The 23,297-nt window shown below is 41.9% G+C and overlaps 2 protein-coding genes across 6 annotated transcripts; one reads left to right on the top strand and one right to left on the bottom strand.

The window, feature by feature from the left end:
- The first annotated feature begins 265 nt into the window (after window positions 1-265).
- Window positions 266-6,940, top strand: LOC148333789 (kelch-like protein 12). 4 transcript variants are annotated; one of them, XM_088301552.1, is made up of 6 exons: window positions 266-421; window positions 718-879; window positions 1,053-1,206; window positions 1,348-1,426; window positions 2,256-2,483; window positions 3,821-6,940. In XM_088301552.1, the coding sequence occupies exons 3-6, from the start codon at window positions 1,053-1,055 to the stop codon at window positions 5,307-5,309; spliced, it is 1,950 nt and encodes a 649-aa protein (XP_088157678.1). In that variant the 5' UTR covers window positions 266-421; window positions 718-879; the 3' UTR covers window positions 5,310-6,940. The 4 variants fall into 4 exon arrangements, with proteins under 4 accessions (XP_088157678.1, XP_088157679.1, XP_088157677.1 ...); XM_088301553.1 differs by lacking the exon at window positions 266-421 and adding an exon at window positions 441-619; XM_088301551.1 differs by lacking the exon at window positions 266-421 and adding an exon at window positions 441-637.
- Window positions 6,941-11,093: 4,153 nt separating this feature from the next.
- On the bottom strand, window positions 11,094-22,846 carry fbxo46 (F-box protein 46). Of its 2 annotated transcripts, XM_088301292.1 has the most exons (4): window positions 22,437-22,846; window positions 14,570-15,182; window positions 12,612-14,488; window positions 11,094-11,539 (listed from the first exon to the last, which is right to left on the bottom strand). In XM_088301292.1, exons 2-3 carry the CDS (start codon window positions 15,047-15,049, stop codon window positions 12,656-12,658), a joined length of 2,313 nt encoding a protein of 770 aa, XP_088157418.1. In that variant the 5' UTR covers window positions 15,050-15,182; window positions 22,437-22,846; the 3' UTR covers window positions 11,094-11,539; window positions 12,612-12,655. The 2 variants fall into 2 exon arrangements, with proteins under 2 accessions (XP_088157418.1, XP_088157416.1); XM_088301290.1 differs by having other exon boundaries at window positions 11,094-14,488.
- Between the last annotated feature and the right edge of the window lie 451 nt (window positions 22,847-23,297).

The following is a 23,297-nucleotide window of genomic DNA, read 5'->3' as shown; positions in this document are numbered from 1 at the left end:
GATAGTAGGGATTCCTAGAACACAATTGATGGGCGCTGATAACCACGCTTTGCAATGTGAACGATATTATATTAAAACCGGCAATACAAAATCATACGTGATAAGGGCTATGACATAATAATTCGTTATAAGAATATAAAAGCAATTCGTAGGTAACTCCCCGCTCTAATGAAAAGATTAGAGTACTGTTTGCAACTATACAGAAGGTGTACCGAAAGGCAGCACGACTCCGGAAGCAGAAATAGAACATCAACTGTTTCTTGGCACTTAATTTTTACAAACCCTAGTTACTTATAGCGTGTATGCTTGTTCGATGTATTTTTTTTTGCATACTGGAAGTCTGGTATTAGGAATATTAACATTATAACGGCGGTGAACGAAACGCTGAAATATTGTTGCGAGCCAAAGGTCAGCCAATCAGGTGAGCGGAAACTAAGCGCAGCGGTGATCGGGTCTGACATGACAAGTGCGGCCGGCTGGACCTGACCTCAGTTTAGATGTCTTGGTCCTTATTTCCAAAACTACCTCTTTGCGCTTGATCATCATTGAGTCGCATATCACGGGACTCACTGCCATTGAGGAGTATCACTTGTTACGGCGGGACGTCTTATGAACACGAGTATAGATGTGTTCCTGTGTGCGCTAATTTTTGTATGTCCGTTGGTGATGTGCATGTGGCTGGATGAGCAGCATGTAACCGATGCGTCTTCACCGCAGGCGGGACGAAACCTATCGGCTGAGCCCGGAGCAACGCATTACTGTCTGTGACAGTAAAGCGGGTGTGCGGGTGCGAACAAGCCCTCTGCAACCTGCCTCACACATTTCTGTTGAAGTGAGACCCAACCGGCCTTCACAGTGGAAACGAGAAGAAGAGCAAAGGTAGTGTTGACATTAAAACCTCTTGCCATGTAAATCCAGTGTTACTGTCTTATTGGATAGCTTGCAGCACCCAGACTTTTAAGATTAAGTTGGGTTACTCTTAAGTTATCATGAACTTTTGCTTGCACACTGATCTAATAATACACGCTGGCTTTGTGTGTACTGCACTTCAGATGAATGCTGTGCGTGGGGGCACAGTCACATGGCGCCCCCAGCCATGGCAGGATGGTGACGGAGGAGGAGGGGAACCTCTCTCAGACAGTGACTCAGAGGAGGAGGACTTTCCCGATGACAGCACCACGCCGCTGGGAGACTACGTTACTCTTGGTGAGGCAGATAAAGAGGGGGTACCCTTCAAGACATGACTTGCTGATGAGTCAGTTTAACTCCTTTCCCCTCACGGCCTCCCTTCTCGTCTACATTGTGTGGTGCTTATATCCTTCTGTGTTTCTCTTCATGCATCCTTAGGACTGAAGCAGCTACTGGATGCTCAGCAGCTGTGTGATGTGACTCTGCTTGTCGAGGGAAGGAAGTTCCTGTGTCACAGGTACACCTCCCACTTTCTACAACTCCCCCAATACCGGTACATTAAAAGAACTACAATTTTAAATAACATACTTCCAAGCTTGGGCAAATGTGAACGCCAGGCAGTACACTAAATATTTATATGACATCATAAATATAACACAATCAACAGAAGAGCAGTAAGTATTAGGGGTGTCCCGATACAACATTTTCTACTTCCGTTCCGATACCGAAATTGCAGCCTTGCGTAATGTCCGATTCCGATATTGTTTGATACGAAATAAGCAGGAATGCTGTAATGTATTTTTTGTATGAATTGTTAGATGAGACTTGATCACGTTATACTATTAAACCGAATAACAATAGTTATAGGTAGATATGAGAATATATGACCCACTAGCTCCGTTACAGGGGTGGTTGTTTTGAGCATGTGGGCTATGCATGCTCGCTCTGGACGCTGCTGGATACGAGAACAGGAGCGGATTTTGAAATGCACTGCTTGTTTTTGAGTGCTAATATCTGAGATTTTGGAGGTTGTCCAATAAAATCCAATATGTTTTTTTGGGCTGAAATCGGATCAGGTCACCCTACTAAGTATGGTAGTAACTAAGCACGACGTTTGTAATCTTGAAACATTGTATGTCGGTAACGCCATTAAACCTATTTGTGCTCCCAATACAGTTCATGTCAAGTAGTGCATTACATATACTCTTTTTGGTAAGAGGGATGACAAGCAGTTAATGCCCACGTTTGGTACTCGTATGCTATTATTAAAGCTTATTGCAATGTGATTGGAGGTTGTTTTAAAAGCCTTTTCATATGTACACAGCTTTCGTCTTTGATCTGTTCAGGGTGCTTCTAGCAGCTGTAAGCCCATACTTTAGGGCCATGTTCACCAGTCCTCTAGTGGAGTCTCGCCTCACCGAGATCCGGCTGGAGGAAGTGACACCATCTGTCATGGAGACAGTCATCCAGTTTGTGTACACTGGAGAGGCTGGTCTGTCTCTGGAAACCGCTGAGGATCTTTTTGTGGCCGCCAATCGACTTCAGGTCATGCCTCTACAAGACCTGTGCTCCAGGTGAAGTCATATGTCTGGTTTAATGTTGTCAGTGGTTCTTCCTTGTTAGAGGTAATGAACCCTGAAAATGTCATGCCTAGATTCACTGACCCCTTAATCATTGAAAATGTATAATGTGATATATATTCCGAACATACTGTAGGTATACGATGTTAGTGCACAAAATATTCCTTGCTCAGTTGCACACAAAATCCCAGACTTCAAACAACAAAACCAACAAATCATGAATTACAGTCAAAAGTCAATTTTATGGATATTTACTGCAAATCTTCACTCACGAATGCTTGGCTTCACCCTGGTTAATCACACTGTGATTTTATCTAAAAAGTCTGTTCCTTTTCTTCATTTTTTTTCGTCTACTGTTTTTGAGAAGAATGGACTCTATGGACGCAACCATTTCTATATTGGGTGCGCCGGCATGCTTACTTGCAGTCATTTAGTTAACACATAGCAGTAGCAATGACACCATCAAACTCTTAAAAATATACCTGCTCAAGTCACCGTAAATGACATTACCTTTATAATTGTTCCGGTTATTTAAATGTCATTGAAGCTATCGGAGCACCATATCTGATCTAAAGGCAAAGTCAAGTAAACAAAAATCTTTACAGTATGTTCTATGCAGCCACACTCATCCAAAGACAGTATTCTGATTAAAATTACGTTTGTGGAATATGAATTAAGCATCAAAATCCACTTGTTTTTATCTATCAAGGGATGGCCAATTTGCCACTTGCTGTCAACTGAAAATGACATCATAGTTGCTGAGAGAACGACCAATCACGTCTCACCTGTTTTCTGAGTTTGGTCACGTGATGTTCGCAAGCTGAGCCGAGCTGACTCAATGAACAAATCAGCCGACTCGCCACAGAGATGACTGGAGGGGCTATCCCTTCGTCTTTAAAAAGTCATAACTTTCAATAACATTTCCAACTTGAAATGCACCATCACCAAATTATTAAATATAACTGCTGTATTGCGAGCAATATCCCAAATTTCATGAATGAGGTTATTTTTCCTCAAGCAGCTTGAAACCAGCAAAGACCTGAAACACCTTTCCCCAGGAAATGTTGCCGTGCATAAGGTTACGTTACTTGCAAAGATACATATTTTCACAAACAGTTTCTTAAAAGCTTTTGCCAATTTGGGGAGACCAAAAAGATGAAAGCTTTGCTGTTCTGCAGGGTTGTCACAAATTGTACAAGTGGAGTGAACTATTATTGTGTGTGTGTGTGTGTGTGTCTTGGTCTCCGCTGAATTCCTGAGACTGACTCACTCAAACGCGGGTTAAGAATAATTTAAGGATTATTTTTCTCTTCTGAATGTATTCCCTCCAGGTTTCTATTCGAGCACCTGTCGGTGGACAACTGTCTGGGGATGTATTCTCTAGCTCGATCTCACCATGACCAGCTGTTGCTCCGTGCCTCCCTCCGGCTGGTGGCCCAGCACTTTCCGCGCGTGTCTCGCCATAAAGACTTCCTCCTCCTTGATCACGGCACCCTCGGTAGCCTCCTGAGTTCGGACCGTTTGGGAGTAGACTCAGAGGCGGAGGTGTATGATGCAGCGAGGCGCTGGGCTGAGCACCAACCATTGGATCGCTACGCCCACATGCCAGCGTTGCTTCACCACCTGCGTCCGGGACTGCTGTCACTGGAGGAGAGCCGAAGACTGAGGCAGGAGTTGGGCCCCACCGCCGTTGGTGAGGGCCTTGGACGGCCCCTACGTCCAAGGGAAGGAATGTTTGAAAAAAAAATTGTTTGTGTGGACCTCACACCGAGGGAAGATGAAAGATTACTTTCACGAGACTACACCGTGGACTGCTTCGACCCAAGGACGGGGAAGTGGGAGAAGCTGGCAGCGTTGGGCTCACTGGTCAGTCCAGGCTGCACGGCTGTGGGCGAAAGGCTGTTTGTAGCAGGTGGGATTCTGGGAACTGGCTCTGTGTCTTCAGCTGTGCATGAATATGACGCTGTGCTGGATCGCTGGACAGAACGCCCTTCGATGGGCCAACCTCGGTGTATGTTCGGCCTGCTTGGCTGCGGCGAGTCACTCTATGCCTTGGGCGGAAGCAATCGCTCGGCACTACTGGACTCCAGTGAGACCCTGGAGCTGGCTACTCTTAAGTGGACACCGGGTCCTCGGTTACCCCTCCCCCTGCGTGCCTTCGCCTGTGCAGCGCTGCGGGGACGACTCTATCTTTTAGGTGGAACCACTCTTGAACAGAACCGGGCCGTGGTCCACTCAGGTGTACTTATTTATCACACCCTGACAGACTGCTGGACTCGAGTGGCTCTGGACTCTGGTGCTACCTGCCTAGCTGGAGGTGTAGCAGTGCGAGGAGGTGTTTGTGCCATCGGCGGATACATCAGGGACACCACCAAGTTCTTAGATGGAAACTACACCAATCTGGAAACATTAGACGCCACTGGCCGTGTGTTGTTTTTCAGGGAGGGCAGGGCGTTTGGTGTGGAGCGAGAGGTGACCGGAGGTGGGGTAACGGTCTCTGCAGAGCAGCGCACAGGCGCAGGTGGGGGCAGCGACAGAGCACCAAGCCCTGTGGTTTTCCCAGGCTTGCCGCGAAGGATTGCAGCAGGAGGTGTGGCCAGGTGGAAACGCAGGATTTATGTTTTGGGCGGAGAAAATGGCTCCCGGTACTATGACAGTGTGTACTGTTGGAAGCCCGGTTGGCGTAGCTGGGTTCAGAGACGTGAGAAACTCCCTGGAGACACAGGAGGTGTCAGTCAATTTGGGTGCACCACTCTTAAGTTCCCTAAGAAACACATCCTGTCCAGACTGAGACGAGCCAAAGAAAACTGTTGTGCATGAGTAGCTTGAAAGGAACTGGTTTCAACTAAAGATGAGCTCCAGGTTGACACTTGGTCACAATTTCACAAAAGTCTGGACTACAACCACACCATAGATCCTCAAAACAGAGGACGGCCTAAAAGGTTCCTTGCGCCTCACTGTTTTATTTTAAATGTATCTAGTATTGACATTAAGAATGTGTCACATTTAACACATCTGTTGCAAGAAGAAAATAATTGAGTTGTGTTCTGTAATTCGAAGCCATTTTTTAGAAACCCGAACAGCTGGTTTTATAACTACCATTGTTGCTATTGTTATCTGCTCACTACTTAGGATTCAATTGATTTTAAGTTTACTTTTTTTTTTTTTTAACCATGTCTGGCAACAAGCAAGTCCTGCATGCAAAAGGCTACACAAGCAAATTATATGAACATCTCTATTAGTTGCACAATTTCAGGCAGCCGCTTCAGAGTGGCAAAAGCTGTGATTATGTGAATCATGTTAATTATTTTTATGACATGTGAATTCAACAGCAACTGACCAGGTACTTACACAACCAGTTGGCTAAAGATGATGTCATTTAGTTTAACTACAAAGTAGACTAATCACATTACCTGACTTGATTACTGCCAGTTTAGCCTTCAAGTCCCTAAATAGAGCATGCTGAATAATATGAAGAAAATCCAAACAAGCAAACACCGGATGTGAGCCCCTGTTGTGCTATCAGTTTAGATGTTCTGAGTCATTTGGAATTGCAGTTGGATACCATCTACATTCTAAGAGTCATGCTTCAGGGATTGGATTTGTATGTATGAATGTGAAACTTGTATAACCTTTAATATCTTTAGCATTGAGCCTTAGTTAAAATATTTTTTAGGTTTCTACGAAGCTGTCATATGGTTGCTCTAATAAGGTTGGACAGCATTTGCAGGTCTAAATGTAAATTTCAGTTATGCACAAAATTATACACTGGCCAATTTTTGGGTTATTTGATAAATTGGTCACTTAGTGGCAAGTAACCTAAGAAAGGCACCAGGGGTGATCGAACATGCAAATATTATGTTTGCCCATGCTCAAAATTGTTACTTTTATCTGTTACTATATCCTGTTTGGACAGAAGATAAACAATAAAATAAAAAATGCAATAACTTAAGTGTAACTCAAAATTGCATCATGTTTGTAAGCGCAGGTAACTAATAGTGGCCAGTAAATGTTTTCTTGGTTAGAGGTGCACCAAAGCAATAATTAAGTTAATTATTTGAAGAGTGCACATTTAAGCAGAGACTTGAATATGTGCTTGAAAAATGTACTCGTGAAGTTCTAGATTTTGGCACATATACTCTTGAGTTAGTGTAATTCGTGTGTTTTGATTAAATTGCTATTTTAAAAAAATCACATTGCTCTCATTTTGATCTTGAATTTGTGGAAATAGTTTTTACATTGCACACTGGATTTGTGAATTGAAATGTTTGATTTATTTCTGTTTCTGTATGCTTTTGCTGTGTGAAAAAGAGGTTTTCCTTTTCTGAGGTGTAAATCTAAACACAAGCTCTTCGCACTGCACACATGCAATATCCATCAGTGAAATAGTTTTTCTACAATCAATGAGGTTTGTGAACCACGATACAAATTAAAAGACTTTATTGCAGGTATATGTGTTGAATGATTGTTGATTAAGTTCATCATGAAGCAATAATGCATGACTACTGACTGGGGTTGTGCTGCATCCTCAACACAAGCAAACTGCATGGCGTCTTGTTTCATAGAAGAAGGGTGGTACTGCTGGATAAACTCGCTGAGCATGCTGCACCACATGTCCAACAAGGTGCCGGGCTGTTCAGAGAGAAGGCACAATTTATGATCCCCAAACAAATACTACAATGTCAGGGGACAAGCCTTCAAAATAAACTCATAATGGATTTTGGAGGGGGACAAAATGCACAGAGTGCGTGTACATGCACATGCTCTGAAGATTCTACTTAACCTCCATTAATACCACAGGCTAATCTAAGCCCCTTCCTGACATACAAAAGATGTCCGTCTCTCAGTCGAGTTGGACCACTTCAAACTCCTCATTGATACCAATTACTACTTTCATCCAGGGTTTTCTGCAATTAAGCAGACATTCACAACACAGTTGAATATTCTGCCATTTACGAAGAATAAGTCGAGGAACACTCTTCAGCTTTTGTCCTTCTGTGTAAGAATGCATGACAAAATCCCAAAGATTTCCAGTGGGACACAAAGTTTTATATGACTGCAATTTGAGCGACTCTATATGTGATGGGTCAAGAGGACTCTGGAGCCAAGGCTAGAAATTTAAGCGGATGGATGGATGTATTGGGAGCCATTCTCATCTTTCACTTGAAAGAGCATGATTGTAAGAGCATGATTGTTAATAGCTAATTGTCAGAGGTGCTATTGGCTGGCAACCAGTTCAAGGTGTACCATACCTACTGTGAGAAGGCAGCTGTGATAGGCTCCAGCACGCCCTCGACCCTCGTGAGGATAAGCGGCTTAGATAATGACTGGCTGGACAGAGGAGGTGGTGGCAGTAAGAGCACAACTTGTGCAAATGAAGGACAGTAGAAAAAAAGTTATTTTGGAATTCTAGACATATTTAAAGAGTAGAGTTTGCGAGGAAAAAACAAGGAAAACATTCTTTGATATTAATAAAGGTGCCAATTTCTCTCATATAACTGTTGCAGCTTGATGCCGGTTGGAGACTGTTGACAGTCACGCCTGAAGAATAATAATTTCTGATGCAAGAAACAGCTCATCAAAGCAGAGGCACTTAGTGGTTCTCACTGCCAATAATAAATCAACCCACAAGTTTTCTTTACAATATTGTGTTCTATGTAGCCCCACTAGACTAAACACGGCATTCTAATTAATATTACATTTGTGGAATATGAATTAAGCTGTAAAATCAAAGTTTTTTCCATGTCAAGGGACGCCAATATTGACATTTGATGTTGGCTGAAAATAACATCACAGTTGCTCAGGGCTCAGCTGACGACCAATCATGGCTCAGCTTCAGAAAACAATTGAGCCGTGATTGGTCGTTATCTGAGCCCTGAGCAACTGTGAACTAATTTATAGTTGACGAAGTGACAAAATAGCCGCCTGCAAAATGATAAAAATGGGTGGATTTAAATTAACTCGTTTCACAAACACAATATTAATCACCATACCGTCTTTAGACACATAGAACATATTATTGTCAAGGGCATTTTGGGGGGTTGACTTCCCCTTTAACTGTGCAGATAAAAGGTCAAAGCTTAAACTGCAAGGTCGATTGAAATTAGTTACTTTTTTTTATACTTATTTTTTGTCGCTCTATGTTGAGCAAATAAAGGGACAATCATTAATAAATATGATAAAATTATTTTTTTTTAATAAATTCAGCTTTTCTTCTAGAGAAAATTGTTTACTGCTATACACAATGTGAATATTGTCATAATTGTATTGTTTATATTAAGTAAGCTATTGGTTCAGATCACTGGGCTTTACCTGCAAAATGAGAAAGTGCTCCACAAGTTGAAGTTGTTCTTCAAAACTGCTCTGCAAAGAAAACATTTTTTCCGAGCTTACTAACGCAAATTGGCTGTGTTGGGTTTCACTTTACCTTGGTGGTTAGCACGTCTGCTTTACAGTTCTGAAGTTGGAAACGTAGCATTTCATCATGTTGACCTTGCATGTTCTTCAGCCAAATTTTGTCAAGGGTATTCAAGTTAATTACTCACGTAGAAATATAGACATTAAGATTCCAAATGACTTTAGCAGGCGTTATTGTATCAACTCCAGCTTCCACCATTTTACAAAAGGGCTACTCACCCACAAATCAACTTTTTTTAGCTGATAAACTGTATAAACGGCCATTCGTGTCCAAGTCATTATTTTGACATTTTAGTGCATATTTGTTGAAATCTTGAATTTGGGGCAAAAACTATCTGTGTGGAGCCATCCTTGGGTTAAACACTGCACTGCATGTGAATTTGTCGTTCTGTCCTCTGATTGGACTAGTAGAGAACTTGACATAGTCATTCTGCCATCAAACGTCTTCATGTCAATTTTCAGGCAAGTCATTTAATGGCATTGCATTTGGTCACTTTATTTAGCATAGCTTGTCGTAATATAAAAAAATATTTAGGTCGTAGTTTGTCATTGTTGCTACACCGCACAAACCAAATAGTCCTGCAGGCAACGCTCCCTTTGAACTCCATTTTCAAATATTAAAGGGGAGTCTTGCAAGAATCTGATAGGGAGCTGAGTGCCCTGGTACTCAATGGCGCTATGGCGGTCGCAGGGCGTGCACACGGTAGCAAAGTCTGATGGCCACCGTAGCAGGGTCGGACAGCGCCGCCGAAGAAGCGTCGGTGGATGGCCGCAGGGCATGCACTGCCAAATCGGGGTCGGAGGGTGGCTGCTGGGCGCGCGCCGCCGAAGCAGGGTCGGAGGGCGGCCGCAGGACGTGTACCGAAGTTCCGACGAGACATAGACCGGCTCCGCCTCCACACAGAGCATGGGACACCGTGCCAGTCCTCTTGAAAGGGGTTGGACACTCTTCTTCTCTGGAGTTGCACAAGGTGAGAGGCGCTGAGCAAGTGTGGGAAAACTTATCCCCCCACCCCCTTTTTAAAAAATTGGCTTCTAAATCTTGAGGGAATTTTAAGAAGAAAAAAAACTTTCATTGGATTGTCTTTCATTTCCTTGACTATATATTCCATTCCAACTAATTCCATACTTTGTTTGAGCCGTTTTGCTTCGGTTGCCCTCCTTTGTGAGTTTTGTGAGCATTGTTGTGACATCGTCAATAATGCCAGCGTGTTGGCTTTTCATATTGAGCCAACTGCAGTATAAAGGCTTTCATGAGACCAATGTAACGAGTTCTAACGAGCATCTCTGTCTGGAAGGGCATGATTGGGAGAGCCAGATAGGTTTGCATTGTTCTCCCCCAGTGGTAAATAAAATAATCATTTAGAAACTGCATTATATATATCCTGGGAACTCAAGTCTACATTTGCAGATGTACATTTACAGAAAAATACGATTCACCCGTGACTCATTAGTTTAATTCACCTGCTAAAATGACACGCTATCATTTGCTAACATTATTTAAAATCTACTTTTGTAAATATTTCTGCACAGTAATGTAATTTACCGGTCGTGACTCTATATATTTTTTGAAAAATAAAATATGGCTGCTGCTCGCATTTTTGACAGCTTCAGTTCATTGAGGTCCCGGTGAGCATGGAGGTAGCCACACGACATATGTATATACCTGTCTTTGTCAAATATGATTGTTGTACAGTACTGTAGCGCTCAGTTGCTGTATTTTGAAAATTGACACATAGCATTGATACTGAGCCGCTCTCACATTTTGAATGATCTCAAAAGTGTCTCTAACAATGAGTTAATTGCACTCAAATGGTGTCCAAAATCTCTGACAAATCCAGGACTGCACAATGCTCTACTTAACGATATCACCTTTAAAATAATGTCACAAATTATAAAACCGTGTCAAATGCCATTCCTGCAACTTGTAAATCTGTTCATATTGCACAAATAATGAAGCGGGTTCTATAATACAAATCAAGCAGTACGGCGTAAGATACGTATTTTTCCATTTACATTACAGTTTTGCAGGGCATTGACACTGACATTCGTGTCGCAATTTTCTTCTTCATAATGCATTATAGTTGTGATATGACAATAAACTAATTCACCCAATCCAACAGTAAATGTATATCTGTAGTCATTTGTTGCAAGTCTTTCCATACATTAAAGACCACAGAAACCATATCAATGTTGGATTTCCAGTTTTAATCATCACCTCTTTTATATTTAAGCCGATATTTCCCATTAGAGTTGTACATATCTGGAATCTACAGGTATCTCCCATGACTATCCAACCATCGTTCCACCTTCGTGCAGAGTTTCAGCTTCACCATAATAATGTCCAGTCAGTCAAGTTGTTGGGATGGGGTGGTCAAAAAGCATGGGAGAAAGCTGAAGGAAGAGACGAGACGACTATTTTTGTATGAAAAGTCTATCAAGCCCCTTAAAACAAGGGTACGGTGCAACACCTAATATTCTTGACCATCTGTGAGGTATCTGATGCCTCAATCTCCTGCAGGGGAATTAGAGGTAGGGGGAATTTAAGGCTGGAGGCTGGTGTAGAGTTTCTGCGGTCTGTGTTAGTTGGTTAAACACTCAAGAGCATTGTCGCCGTTGGCCAACACTACCCTCTGCCGAGTTGGGAGGACAGAAGAAAAAGTAAGATGGGCAAGTTAAACAATGATGACTAAAACACAAAAACATTCTTTGTGATTTGGGTAAGAGGACCAGTTGATAAGGAGCAAAGTCCAATAATACAACAGAACAGCAAACATTCTTACACACCCCCAAAAAGCCAACCCCCATAAAAAAGGCAAACAAGCATATCAGTCAAATCATAAAAATCTGTATTTTTCTCTCTCTCTTTTTTTTTTATCCCACTGATCTTAATCTATACATTGTATCTCCCAGAAGTAGTAGTTTTCATGGCTGGTCAACTAAATTAGGTTCAAATCTGGAGGGGAAAAAAAAAAAGTTAAAAAAAAAAAAAAAGCATGTGAGACCAATGGTATGGCTATTCCAGAAATAACATCAGTGACACAGCCAATGGTTTCAGCAGCAATATCAGGGGACTGATCGACAGAATAAATACAGCACATTCTGAGAAATAGAAACGGGTGGTGCAGGACAGAGCTCATATGTTGGAATATCAAGTTTGCCGCTTACAATCACATTTCTATAGCAACGCTAAACATTCCACACTGAATGGTTTGGCATGTTGGATTCAGTACAGGTCATTTATTAAATGAGCTCCACTGAGCCCAATGAGCGTATGGAAGTGTGTTGTGTAACACAGAACGCAGATCAAGTCTTGGGACACAATCCAGGCTCTAGGGCATTACATTTCTATTTGTCACTTAATGCTAATCTCAATTAAATACACTGGAAAGTTGTCACAGGAACTGTCTGACAACCTCCAATGCTTGGAGTTGAGCCGTAATCCTGACACGCAAGAGGCAGGAAAAAAGGGTAAACAGACAGCAGCAAGAAGAGACCCCAACACTGGTTAGTAGGCACACTTGAAAATGTGCCACTCTGTAGTACAGTGAGGAGAGAAATTCTGGAGGACTTGAGAAAAAGCCATGATGTGGCACCTCTTTTTCTTCCGCATTTACCACTCAACTATGTTGAGAGCAACAAGATATGAGGTGAATAAACAATGTCCTGGAGTGATTATTTCTCTTTTTACTTTTTCATGCTCACCCTTTGAATAGAAATGATGCAGGGTAATGTAGTATTTTCCTCCTCTACCTGGCCTCTTCCCGTCTGCCCTCCCTCTTGGATCGGATGGGCTGAGAGCCATCAGCAGGCTGCTGGACCCAGTTATTATCATGAAGCCCAACACGGCATCCTGGCGTGTCCTTGTCCGTACGTCGGCAACACATCCAGTAAGAACGACCATAAGGCAAGTCATGGTGGTAAGGTTTAGGGTGCCATCGGCACAGTGAAACATCCCCACGCTCATACTGGCGTTTACACTGCTTACAGGGGTCATCTCGATAAAGAGGGTCTTGATTCCAGCGTGAGTCCACAGCTCGCACTCCGTAGGTCTCGATCAGCACCTTGAAGTAGTGGCAGGTACACTTTAGCGCTGCCAAGGAGCGTGTAGGCAGGTAACCGAAGATATTCACCATGATGTGATCAGGGAGCAGCAGCATATACTGACGAGGTTCAAGCAAGCGTTGAATCTGAAAGCGGATCTCCAGAAAATCATGAGAGACGTGGCGATAGAGGCGACACAGCGATGGGTCTGAACAGTCTTCCCCAACACTGGCGAGGGGAGAGTCTGGTCGGGGTGCACGCTCTCCTGAGCATGTAACCCCTGCTCCTGGGCTGCTGCTGTTGGTACAGTCCAGAGAGCATAATCCTGATCCTCTGCCAGAACCAGTTGCATTTGATTCCTCCTCTGCCACCCGTGGGGATGGAAAGAAAAAGAGCTGTCCTGGAGGAGGATCCTCTGATGAGTGTTCAGTAGAGCTGGGTACACCCCCAACAGTTGCTCCGCCACCAGGCATAGCAAAACACACCGTCTCCTCCTGAACATTTTCTGTACTGTCCTTGCCATAAAACACACATTGGTCCACAGCACCCGTCACCACAACTTCCACGTGGAATCCAGTCACTCGCTCCCGACCCACACCCACAGATATTTTCTCCCCAGAAGAGGGCTCCTGGGAGGGTTCCAGGTTGCCACCACAGGTCTGCCTGTCATTGTAATGAAGGTCTCCGTCTGTCTTAGGGGCAGGAGTCGTGGCGGCAAGCAGCAGGCTACTGGGGTCTCTTGAAGAGGGGCTGACGAGCTGGTAGAGGTCACAGGTAATTTTCTCTTTAGATCTGGCAGCTGCCTGGCTACTCCCGCCTCCACAGCTCATAAACATACAGCGTGACCGGGCTGCTGGCTCCAGCTGAGAACGTGGGTCCAGATTTGACACTCTGAAAGCTATCCTCACCTCACCTTGGCTGTGGTTGGGGGTTGGTGAAGGTGCTACATGACTGGACTCCGCTCCTTCTCTAATCTCCCTGTCTCTATTAGAAAAGCCTATAGCTGAACCAGCGCCCATATGGAGGCGATTCTCCAGATTCTGAGACTCAAAGTGCGCGATGGCCTGTGCAACCCGGCATGGCTCTTGCTGATCCTCCAGCTCTTGGTCTGTCTGAATAATAGCAGATAATTCCTTGACTTCTTTGGAAGGTTGACCTTTTGAACTGTCAGACATGAAGGACATATGCGAGGGATTGGATTCTGTTTCCCGGAGTAGTGTGTGCTGGTGAGGTGTAAGGCCCTGTTCTTGACTGGTAATAGAGGGCTGGTGCGGGTTCCCATTTACAGCCACTATATTCCGGAGGGCCATGGCTGTCCTCTGCTCAACTAAGGCAACCATCTGAGCCACTGACAGAAGGTCAGTCTCATTCGCCCCATCGATTGCTGGTTGATCAGGGCTTGGTAGTGCATTGGGTGCTTCAACGGAGCCATGGCTGAGGTGCGTTTCTGAGGCATGCGTTCGGTTTGGTGGGTCGTAGGATGAGCATCTTCTTCGCCTTTTTGCTTTACTGCAGTCAGTTGCCCAGTTACCTTTAACCTGTGATGGAGGGGAAAAAAACAAAGGTACATAGAAAAACTTCTTGAACTAAAAGCGCACATTTTTGATTTCAGAGCTTACCTTCATGGCGCTGGGTCTGGGTTGGCCTGCCCCACTAAACTGGTGTGCCACAAAGAAGGCAATCTTCTCCTTAGTGTTTCCTGGTTTAATGACATACCAGGTGTCCAGCAGCACTCGGCCATCTTCCATTTGGGTCCCCGAAGAAGGGAGTGGCGAAGGGGATGATGTGGGCATTATGGGCTGGCTTTGCATCAGAGAGCCAGAGGTAAGTTCATGTTCAGGTGGTGTGTTTTCAGAGCCCACATCCTCCACTTTTACATTGTCCTCCTGCGCACCCACTAGAATTCCTCCATCTTCTGCTCCATCACCCGCCCTCCTAGTACCAGGAGGGGGCTCACCCTTGCAGAGGGAGGAAGATCCTGTCCCACCTACAGCTATAACATTGCCCCCTGTGCCAGGACTCCTGGCTTTGTTCTGAGAGTAGGTGCCAAAGGGGCGTGGGCACCACAGACGGATGTGGGAGAAGGTGTCTCGGTCCATCAGGATGCGGACCTCTGGAACATGCCAGCAGCTATGCTGGCCTGCAGGCACCCACAGTCAGTGCACTCATGGTCAGATTCCTACCCCAGCGGTGACTTGTAGGGCACTATCTGCGGCAGCGCTCCCTTATGTACTGGATTAAAAGGACAGTCAGAATAGAGAGAATGAGGTTGGGAGAAATTAGAAAAGGAGAATAATAAGTACACAAAGATTAATATTTCAATAAATTCAAAGCTCATTAATTAGGAATTCAGTCATGGCATTGTCATTTTTTCTCAAGCATGAAAGACACCAGACAAAGGTGATCTACCATCAAAATTCATACACACTAAAATCAACCGGCCAGCCTCTAACTTCAGTGAAACTCAATTAGCAATGATATCCCCTCCCTTTGTCTCGCCCTCAAAATGAAATGAAATGGATTCCATTTGAGATTTGGTGTCTGTATACAACAGATGAGATGCAACCAAGAGCAATATAATGGACCGTCTCCTCCTGAATCTTTGCATTTCCAATAGAATAGCCTGATAGACGGCATCACAGGGTGCATGCAGGCATATGTTGAACCTATTTTTAGAAAAGATTCGAAGGGGGTGGGTTAGTAGTGAAAATACTAGTCTCCTTGTCCTGTCCCCTTGATTCTGACAATGCTTCAGGCCAAGTGCAACCAAAATGCTACCCTTCCACAGAAATGCCAACTTTCGGGCCCGTCAAGTATGCGCGAGCACATTTAAAAGAATAAGGGAGCATCTCAGCAATGAGTTTGGCTCACTGCAAAAAGGCTTTCTTTTGCTGCTAAAACAGCTTAAAGCCACATGTACTGTACAGCTCATCCAAAAATCTCAGCAACTCTTTAGAAGAAAACAAAACAACACAATTAAAATCTGACTCAACCCTGGACATTTACAGATGTGAGTTAACATATTCAGTGACACTTAAAAGAAGACTAAGGATGTTGAAAACTGAGTAAAAGAAAATTTATGCCAATCTAACTTGTCATGTCCGGGCATTGTTCCACACATGTGCAGGTCCAAACATGCAACGACTTCAAGTAAGAATATCATGAAAAAGCAACTGTACCCTTCATTAACTTGTCCTACGACAGTTGATTTCAATGTTTGAGTCTGTATGGAAAATTTGAGAGCAATTATTCATTTCAAGAAGAGTTCAGCTATATAGGTCCTAATGAAATCCTATTGAAATGATGTCCATATATTATTTGGCTCGGGAAGGTTTATTTTGAAGGTGGCCTTCTTACTGTGTTTGTTGGCAGCATGTTACTGTCATGCATTGCATAAATAAATGTTGCTGCGGTTAGTTGGACTACTTTTTCTTCTTGGCAGTCTACATGTAAACAACAGGAAACTTGAGGCTGAAACAAATGCCTCAAGCATTTTTTTTTTAGTTTTTTTCCAGGTACCCAAATTACTCGAGGATTTATTTCAGCCCTACTGGGCAATATCAGATAGATATGTCATTTGTAGCAACCTGCACCAAACTGCATATAATCAAGAAAGTCTTCTAAGGAAGCTTGATTTGATGGGCAAAAGCTTTCACATACCAGTCTAATGCCACACAGCTGCCACCAGATGTCAGACTAAACAATATTGCAGGGATGTGAATCATATACATGCTGAGCCGACATTACAAATGTGGGTGTGCAAAATTAAATTTAACGGTCAATAAAATGTAATAACGAGGTGGGTGAATCCAAAAAAAGAATACTACTACATTTTTAATTACTTGAGGATAATGGCTTCACATACATACACGCACACACACGCGCGCACACACATTTAGGTTTCTCCTGCCGATTTGCAACAACGCTGTGGTTCACTCGGGCTGCAAGATTGTTTGAATATAATGTCTCTATATAGTGTGAAATATTTCTTAATAAAACAATTACCATGTTTTCCCACCGACACTTAACCACAATTTGATTCCCAAAGCAACTGAACATTGATGTGACATCTTCAATTGGCACGCAGGACACCGAAGGATGATCCTCACAAAAGTAGGAGTAAATGTCTTTTTTTATTATCATTATTATTCTTTAGTAACTCCGAACATACAAACGCAACAAACGGGGGTGAGAAACATGGAGGCAAAGAAATACATTACAAAAATATACTATAAAGCGTGACATCATCAGCAGGTGCGTGGCTGGTGCACAAGTGGTTAGTATGTCTCCTTCAAATTTTGTTGTGTTGTGGATTTGAATTGTGGATGCTCAGGCTTCCTCCATCATTCCAAAACTATGCATATTATACAGCCAAAAGATGGGGAAAATGAAAAATATACAAAAAATAAACATCACGTTGATTTGTTTCTTGTTGTATTAATTTGTTTCAACATATCTGGTGTTGGAGCAATCCAAAAGTAATTAAATGTATTCAAATTACAATAATATTACAACACTTTGATTTCATTTCTAACTGCATTTTTAAAAGGTAACTACTAACTATGTATCCATTTAATAGTCAGATGCACCCCATGTTTGGAATAAATGGGTCACATATTCTCATACTTAACCATTGACGACTGTTATTTGGTTTAATAGTATAACTTGGTCAAGTCTCGCCTAACGATTCAAACTAAAAAAATAAATTACAGCATGTACCATTCCTGCTCATATCGTATCAGACGATATCGGATATCGGAATTACTCTAGGCCGCAATATTGATATTGGATTTGAAGTGGAAAATGTATCGGGACACCGCTACTAGCAAGTATGGAAGAGATGCTAACATTGACCTAATTGCATGGTTAAATGACCAGTGTAACAGACTCCAGGCTACCACTCACTAGGCCACGCCTCTTAAAAGGCACACAACAACACACAAATCTATTACTGCGTGTGTGTGTGTGTGTGTTTGTGTATGTATGTCAGAGAGCGCAAGAGAGAAACTTTCGCATTAAAGACATTTTATAAAAAACTTTTTAATTCTTTACATTTATGTTTTTATATTTTTACAATAGTGTTATTGATTCGTATGTCAAGGTACGACTATATCTTTACATGATACACAGTCACAAATGTCGTTCTTCATATGCCTCAACAGCCAAAAAATCCTTTTTGCATTATCTTCTCTATGACAACTGGAAGGTAGCTACATCAATCATGTCGAACACTATTGAGCCATGGTACGAGTTTCCAAGCCGCAAATATTTTGAAGAGCTCGCCTTGCCTCAACTGTACAACATACGTTTCTTCAACTCTAGTGGTGCTTGATCAAAACTGAGCACTCATTTTGATACAGCTCTTCTATCACATCTCACTGGACTTTGCAAGTGGTCATACTGTTGTCGCTGGCCAATAGATGTTAGTAAAATTGCGAGAATGTATATGGCAGACTCATCTTTGATAATAATCCTAAACGGGAAAAACTATTGATACTAATTTGTTGAAAATGCAAATGTCAATTATTGTGTATAGATATTTTGACAAAGGGAGGATCTTCATATTTTTTTATCATCTGCAAGAAGTTAAGTATTTTTTCTCCCACATTTAGAAAAAAAACTATTTTTCCTGCCTGATTAGAATTGTGTATATCATTGTACGGATTTTAAAGAGGAAAAAAAAGGTTTCACAGGAAAAAATGAACATCTTATTTGACACATTTAGCACAAAAGACATGTGACTCACTACATCAGCTATGGCCATCAACATACATACATAGTATGAGTCCTTTTTTTTTTAGTCAGCATACTTGCTTTGAATGCTCATGTACGAACAAGAACATGTTGCCATGTAAATATCAGGTTAGGTTACCAAAATCAAGTCTTGAAATAAGCGGTTTCGCATGGCAGTATGCCAGTCAAAAATGAGCATTTTACACCTCAAACAAATTGAAACACAAAATTGTCAAAGCACCGGCACAAATGTTACGGAAATCACGAACAGTTAACTTGCTAATAAGACTGCAGCCCGTTGTGTTTGTACCAAGTATTTTTTAAATGATCAGAGTGGCCGCCGCTATCCGAAGGCTGATATTCCCTACGCTCCATTCTTGTGGGACTTTGGCAGCCCTGGTGGATCCCTCAAAAACAATCAGGGACTGAGCCCCGCTAGTGTGCGAGTCTGTCTTTGCGTCAAACTTAAGCACATTACGTATGAAGTGTCAATGATCAACGTGTTGTGCAATTCAGATTAGTCCTCGTGGCTACTCGCTGCCTTCTTCAGCAATGCAGGAGCAGCTAATCAGACATTGGGTAGTCTGTCAACCAGCTTCCAACCTCACTGCCTCAACAAAATGGCCGCAACCAGTCATTTGGGGCCCAAGGTAAGCACAACCAACAAAAAAAGGGCAAACAACATAATTCTGTTCAAAAGTCAAAACAGTCATAAAGTGGAGATAAAACGCATGACATATTCAATGTGGCCATCAAGCCTCAACATCCCATAAACTGGTGAACCACAGAAACCTGAATACAAAGCCACATTAAACACATGCTTCATTTGAATCACATTCTGAAAAAGAAGGTTTGGTTAAGCTTTCTACATCAAACTAATCCTCCAAATCCTGGCCAAGCACAGAAGCAGTCAGCAACACTTCAGAGCTGGGATCTTGGGGACTTACTTTAAAGATGTACATGTGCTCTCTGACAAATAAACAAGTTTGGTGACTGGAAATACACAAATGTTATCGTTTCAAATGTGGGCTAATATTTAAGGACATGTAGAATATTGTTTAGAAGCACCTCCTCAGGAAGCAGCTTTGAAATGCTCTTTACCTAAGAAGGGTATTAAATGCACACCACCAACCTATAGACAGTAACGAGCTGTATGCAAATTGTGGTTCCCTTGTTTTCAGGGAAGGTGCACTACATAATAATAATAAAATAACTTAGAACAGCAGTTCTTTGCTTCAACCAGGACAACAGATCATTATTATAGCTGCACTCTCTGCTCCAGGTCAGCAGCCTGCTCTTCCATACTATTTTATATTGTGTGTTAACAAGACAGCAAAGGTTGAATAATGGTACGCCTGGGCGTAAAGCTGCACTAACATCTGCATGTGTTCTTGGGGGCCACTGCAACTGAAAGGTTCCACTGCTGCAAGGTGTCAACCAGGCTATACAGCTGAGTTCATCATTCAGTTTTGTCGTCAGTCCAGAAAAGTATATACCAAAAACAGCCAAAATAGACAAACACCTTGAAAGGTGTTACAGGGCAGTCCGTCTATGAGTCTTGGAAAGCTTAGTAGTACTCATTTTTTAGGATGACTTTTTATGATAAATAAGAGAATCATTCCCCTTATTTGTTTTTTATGTCACTGATAATATTAAAGGATAATAATTCAAATGCATACTTTTTAAGAGTAATAAACATTCAATTCTAAAGAATATTGAACATTTGCATTGAAATGTAGTGCAATAAAAAAAAACTTTAAAAATTAAAATACAAAAATCAAACTGACTGTTCACAAAAATTGTGATTAAAGCTGCACACAAACTTACTGTCACACATATGTAGTAGAAGAATAAAAACAGATGTCTTATCGCCTCTTTCACCTGGTAGAACAAGGCTGAAATGGTTATTTGGGAAAGGTACATCTTGGAGGGAAAAGTCTTACGGCCTATCAAATGCCTGCAGCATTTCTTTAAACACTGGCTTTCAACCATTTTGAGGGTAGGGTCTTCGACATGATTAGAAATCGAGGCCGATCACTTGATATTCAGCTGATTGTATCGGCTGAAAAAGATTGGATTGGATTTTCTTAATTTCAAAAGTCAAGAATAACATATTTTAGCACTTGAATCAAACCGCTCCTGATTTACAGCCATATGAAAAGGTATCAACTTGGCATACCTTTATTTAAAAAAAATAAAATAAAATATCTGAAACAATTTATATACGACATTAATTTTCTTCAGCATTGCATAAGTATTGGATCTGAACTTGGTATCGACAGACATTCAAAATCAAATGCGTTTTACTTTGACTTTGGTGCAAAGAAATGTGACTAGGTAATCCCTTTTTTAAATTCCCTATCCGATAACATTCACTAAAAGTCATATCACGGAACTATTATGTTATGTATATGTTATAATTTCAAGATGTTGAGAAATGGATGGCTCACAACGTACCATCATGTTTTATGTTCCCTTCTGAAGAAACTGGGGTGAGTGGTTGTTTTAAATGGACTTTGAGATTTATTGTGTTGCGACTTTCTTTGTACAAATGTGTCATACCGACTCATTGATAGTAAGCTCTGCAAGTACATCTGGCTTAAATCCAAAACGTTCCCACACCACTGCAGCATTAGAGTTCAGGGCTATTCCGTTTATACCGCTCATAGTCCATTTATGCCGCTCAACCTTTTGTGATTTGTACAGCTACAGGAGTTAGAAAACTTAACTTAAAGTTCTCTAATTCTTGTTACTTCAACTCTCTTCACGCCATCTCTCTCTCTCTGTTTGTCTGAGTCTTTCCTCCCACTGCGGTGAGCAAGTTTACTGACAGGTGAGCAAAGAAGCGGCATGGCTGAATGCTGATGACTTATGTTAACAAACATACAGGTAATTGGCAATTTATAGAGTCTGGAAATAAGTATTTTGCCTGTTTTATGTATTGAAAGATAAGGTGATATAGTAATGCTCATGTCAGGCTATTATCGTGATAGACCAAAACAGAGACAGCATTAAAAGTTAGACTTTGATTTGTCAATCTCAAGAACCATTGTGCCAGATGACACACCGTTATCTATCCTAATGGGTGAGATATAGCTGTATATATATATATATATATATATATATATATATATATATATATATATATATATATATATATATATATATATATATATATATATATCTTTTTATATATTTATAAAATCCCCTGGGTTGTCCAGATGTTGGTTATGTACTACCGTTGCACTAACATAGTGTCAGAGAATACACTGTTTTGAACGTTGTTCATAGTCTAAGGCTTGTGATCGATGTTGAGGTTTGATCACACAATATACTATTTAACCATTCCAAGGTATTATCATAGAAAGTTATCATATATTATCGTTATCATACAAATTGTTCATTTCATAGTTCATATACGCATAGTAATTGAATTAGTCCTGACAAACTAGTAGGCACGTTACACAATTAGCAAAGTGAAGTTGATACAGCGTCAGAGAACCCCGATACTGTGCAGGACAAACTATTCTCTCAGTTCATTGTGTGTGTGTGTAATCTTTAATCGCAGTTGAAGACGTGGAAAAAAGTACTTCGTATTTGATAGAGTTAGCGTAAGTAAATAGACAACTACAAAGTTGCTAACAAGCTTGCTAACTTGATATCATAATATACCTGCCAAGTGGCTAGCAAGCTAACAAGGTAAAAAAAACAAAACAAAAAAAAACTGGCGTTGGATTTTGCTTGCACTCTTACCTCAACAACACTGGCCTTCACAATCAATCGTCCTGGCACTTAAAGCGTCGGTTGAAGGACTTCGTAGTATTTCTTGTGGCCAAACCAGTTTGTGTAGGAAATCGCAGGTGACACGACTGAACTAACCGCGTCCACGTAGCTAAGCTAGCTGGCGCTTAGGCTAACGTCGACAGCACTACAGCACTTTCTATTATCAACCTTCTTGAAGCAGCGACGGCTGCTATCGAGGCTTGTCAGTTCTCTAAACGCAGCCTGGCAGACTGAATACCTTGTTAGGACTCTCAGCAGCCCCTCTCCTTCTATCTATTTAGAAGTGACACAAGCTTTTACGGTATGTGCGCTGGGATACCAAAATAATCAGTGTCAAAACGACAGCGCAAGGAAGGCCATCTTGTTGACAAGCAGCTGCATAAGGCGGTCAGCCAATAGCAAACTAGAGTCGGTGGTGTGCCCATATATGGCGTCTGCACGCCCCCCTCCCCAACCTCCACTCCTTTTCTTCCCCACTCACTGGACAACGTTAGTGTCCAGTCTTTAACATCACAAGGTTACACACACGGGGGGTCGACTGAGCAGATCCCGAACAACCGTCACGCTAACTTTGTGCATATTTTGTTCTGCACCCCACATTAGGTACACCTGCCACTTATAATGGGATGTATCATACGTGTTTGCACTCACACTGTCCTATTAATATACACTTGACCGCGTGCTTATTGAAGTGATTGAAGTTTGCGCTGCTGTAGTGTAAGTATGACGCTAAGCATTGTTACATAATACGCAAGTCAACAATTAGATCGCATTTGAAATGTACTTTGAAGTTCGTCAATAAAATTAATTTCTTTTCTCCAACTTATTTTT

This window comes from Idiotropiscis lumnitzeri, chromosome 7 (assembly GCF_059441095.1).
Source record: "Idiotropiscis lumnitzeri isolate Australia: NSW breed Sydney's pygmy pipehorse chromosome 7, RoL_Ilum_1.0, whole genome shotgun sequence".
Lineage (NCBI taxonomy): Eukaryota > Metazoa > Chordata > Actinopteri > Syngnathiformes > Syngnathidae > Idiotropiscis > Idiotropiscis lumnitzeri.
This window is presented reverse-complemented; position numbering and strand designations above follow the sequence as displayed.

Excerpts from the sequence above, each read along its gene's own strand:
- LOC148333789 (XM_088301552.1), top strand. The coding sequence starts at position 1,053 with ATGAATGCTGTGCGTGGGGGCACAGTCACATGGCGCCCCCAGCCATGG. Across the intron at positions 1,427-2,255 it reads AGGAAGTTCCTGTGTCACAG|GGTGCTTCTAGCAGCTGTAA; the intron begins GTACACCTCCCA and ends TGATCTGTTCAG. Across the intron at positions 2,484-3,820 it reads CTACAAGACCTGTGCTCCAG|GTTTCTATTCGAGCACCTGT; the intron begins GTGAAGTCATAT and ends TATTCCCTCCAG.
- fbxo46 (XM_088301290.1), bottom strand. The coding sequence starts at position 15,049 with ATGGACCGAGACACCTTCTCCCACATCCGTCTGTGGTGCCCACGCCCC. Across the intron at positions 14,489-14,569 it reads CCAGACCCAGCGCCATGAAG|GTTAAAGGTAACTGGGCAAC; the intron begins GTAAGCTCTGAA and ends CCTCCATCACAG.